Source organism: Sinocyclocheilus grahami, unplaced genomic scaffold (genome assembly GCF_001515645.1).
Source record: "Sinocyclocheilus grahami isolate Dianchi unplaced genomic scaffold, SAMN03320097.WGS_v1.1 scaffold71.1, whole genome shotgun sequence".
NCBI classification, from domain to species: Eukaryota; Metazoa; Chordata; class Actinopteri; order Cypriniformes; family Cyprinidae; genus Sinocyclocheilus; species Sinocyclocheilus grahami.
This window is the reverse complement of record NW_015505250.1, coordinates 2,028,430-2,030,052: the sequence shown is the minus strand read 5'-3', so window position 1 is coordinate 2,030,052 and position 1,623 is coordinate 2,028,430. Positions and strand designations below refer to the sequence as shown.

General features: G+C 37.8%; 1 protein-coding gene across 1 annotated transcript in view; it reads right to left on the bottom strand.

The window, feature by feature from the left end:
- Window positions 1-538: 538 nt before the first annotated feature.
- Window positions 539-1,623, bottom strand: part of LOC107585515 (WD repeat-containing protein 27-like) — a 47,036-nt gene continuing 45,951 nt past the window's right edge. Inside the window, exon 25 of the mRNA XM_016272560.1 lies at window positions 539-901. Coding sequence (XP_016128046.1) covers window positions 836-901 — 66 coding nt within the window. The 3' untranslated portion in view covers window positions 539-835. The remainder of the gene's footprint in view (window positions 902-1,623) is intronic.

The following is a 1,623-nucleotide window of genomic DNA, read 5'->3' as shown; positions in this document are numbered from 1 at the left end:
ACATAGCCTTATACTGACATAATCTTAAACAGATAGTTTATCCAAAAATGAAAATTCTGTAATCATTTACTCACCCTTGTTCCAAACACAACTTTTTTTGAAGAATATTGGTAACCAAACACTTTTGGGTCCCATTCACTTCCATATATGGAATAATAAAACGTAACAGATAATGATAATGTCATCGCAATATTTGCACACTTTCTTACTTCTATTTACATACTGAATAATGAGCTGTCTTGTCTTTCTTGCATGTATTCTGCAATTTATTGCCGCCTTCACACAACTATTGATTCTGGTGAGACTGAAAGATGGGGAGAATGCCAAAGTGGCTCTGGTGTACAGCATTTAATTTATGCAAAACCAAACCTAAAACATAAACTTACCTAAAATCATCTCCTTTCATCCATGTTCATTCAAAGGAGAGCACCTTAAAATGAATCATTTTGGGTCTGAAATCACAGGTACATTGTATATGTAGATTTGATATAGAATTAGTCACTCTAAAAGAAGATTTACAATCAAGATTGAGGTTTACTTTAATATGGCTTTACTGCAAAAAATATTACATATCAGATGCATGGAAACGTGTTGCTAAGTTCAAATGGACTTCTCTCTGAGGGTGCGTCTTTGGCTTCTCGGTTGAGTGCGTGAGCATGTTGTCACATCTGTAGGTTGTCAATGGCGGCTGAAATGATGATATTACAGATCCCGTCCATGATGTAGGTCTCAGAGGTGGCACGCCAGCAGAGTAATCGCAATGTGACTGATTTCATTTGTCTGCAGCATCGGTGAACTTGGGGCAAGAACTGAGCCGTTGGGGCAGATTCCACACTTAAGGGAGAAGAGATTCGGCCGGATGAAACAAAGCCAGCTTTCCATCGAGTGTTCCAGTCAACAGCTGTGAACAAAAAAAAAAGACATCACTCATGAAACATCCTGTTGCAGTGTGAATAAGTTCATGATAAAACCTATGAGGTCCTGAATGATTCAAGTGAAGTGAAGTGCTTGTTTGCAGTTATTAATTCCAAAAGTGCTGTTTAACATAATCAACGGCATAGTTTGGGCAATTTCGTAATCCAATATTATCGCAAAACCACAGACAAAACAGACACATTACATTTCATAACAACACATCTGCCATCCTAATGATGGGGTAAAAGGGTTGATGGTTTTCATTTATTTATATTTGCCAATAAAAATGTTCTGAAACTTTTATGTCCTGCACTTTGAATTGTGCTCTCCTGAAGACAATTAGCAATTTAGTTATGAAACCCCATTTAATCAGGAGTTTGTTTACTGGAATTAAACCAAGTTCGTATTTTCTATTGACTCTCTATATCTTTTTATGTTTTGACAGAGACAAATCAGAAGCAAAACTTCATAAGTATGTTGTGACATGCAGTCCCGAAGGGTGAAGGAGCACAAGGTGCCTAGAGGGTTTTAGATTTGGGGTAAGAAGAATGACCTCATCGCTTTGCCAAAGGTGGGAAATTGTCCAGTCAGGTTTTACAGAGTGACATGAAACTGTCTTGGCAGCGGTCTGTAGTGGGTTCTGAACAGAGAATGTCACATACCTGCCTTTAAAGGGGTCATATGATGCGATTTAAATTTTTCCTTTCT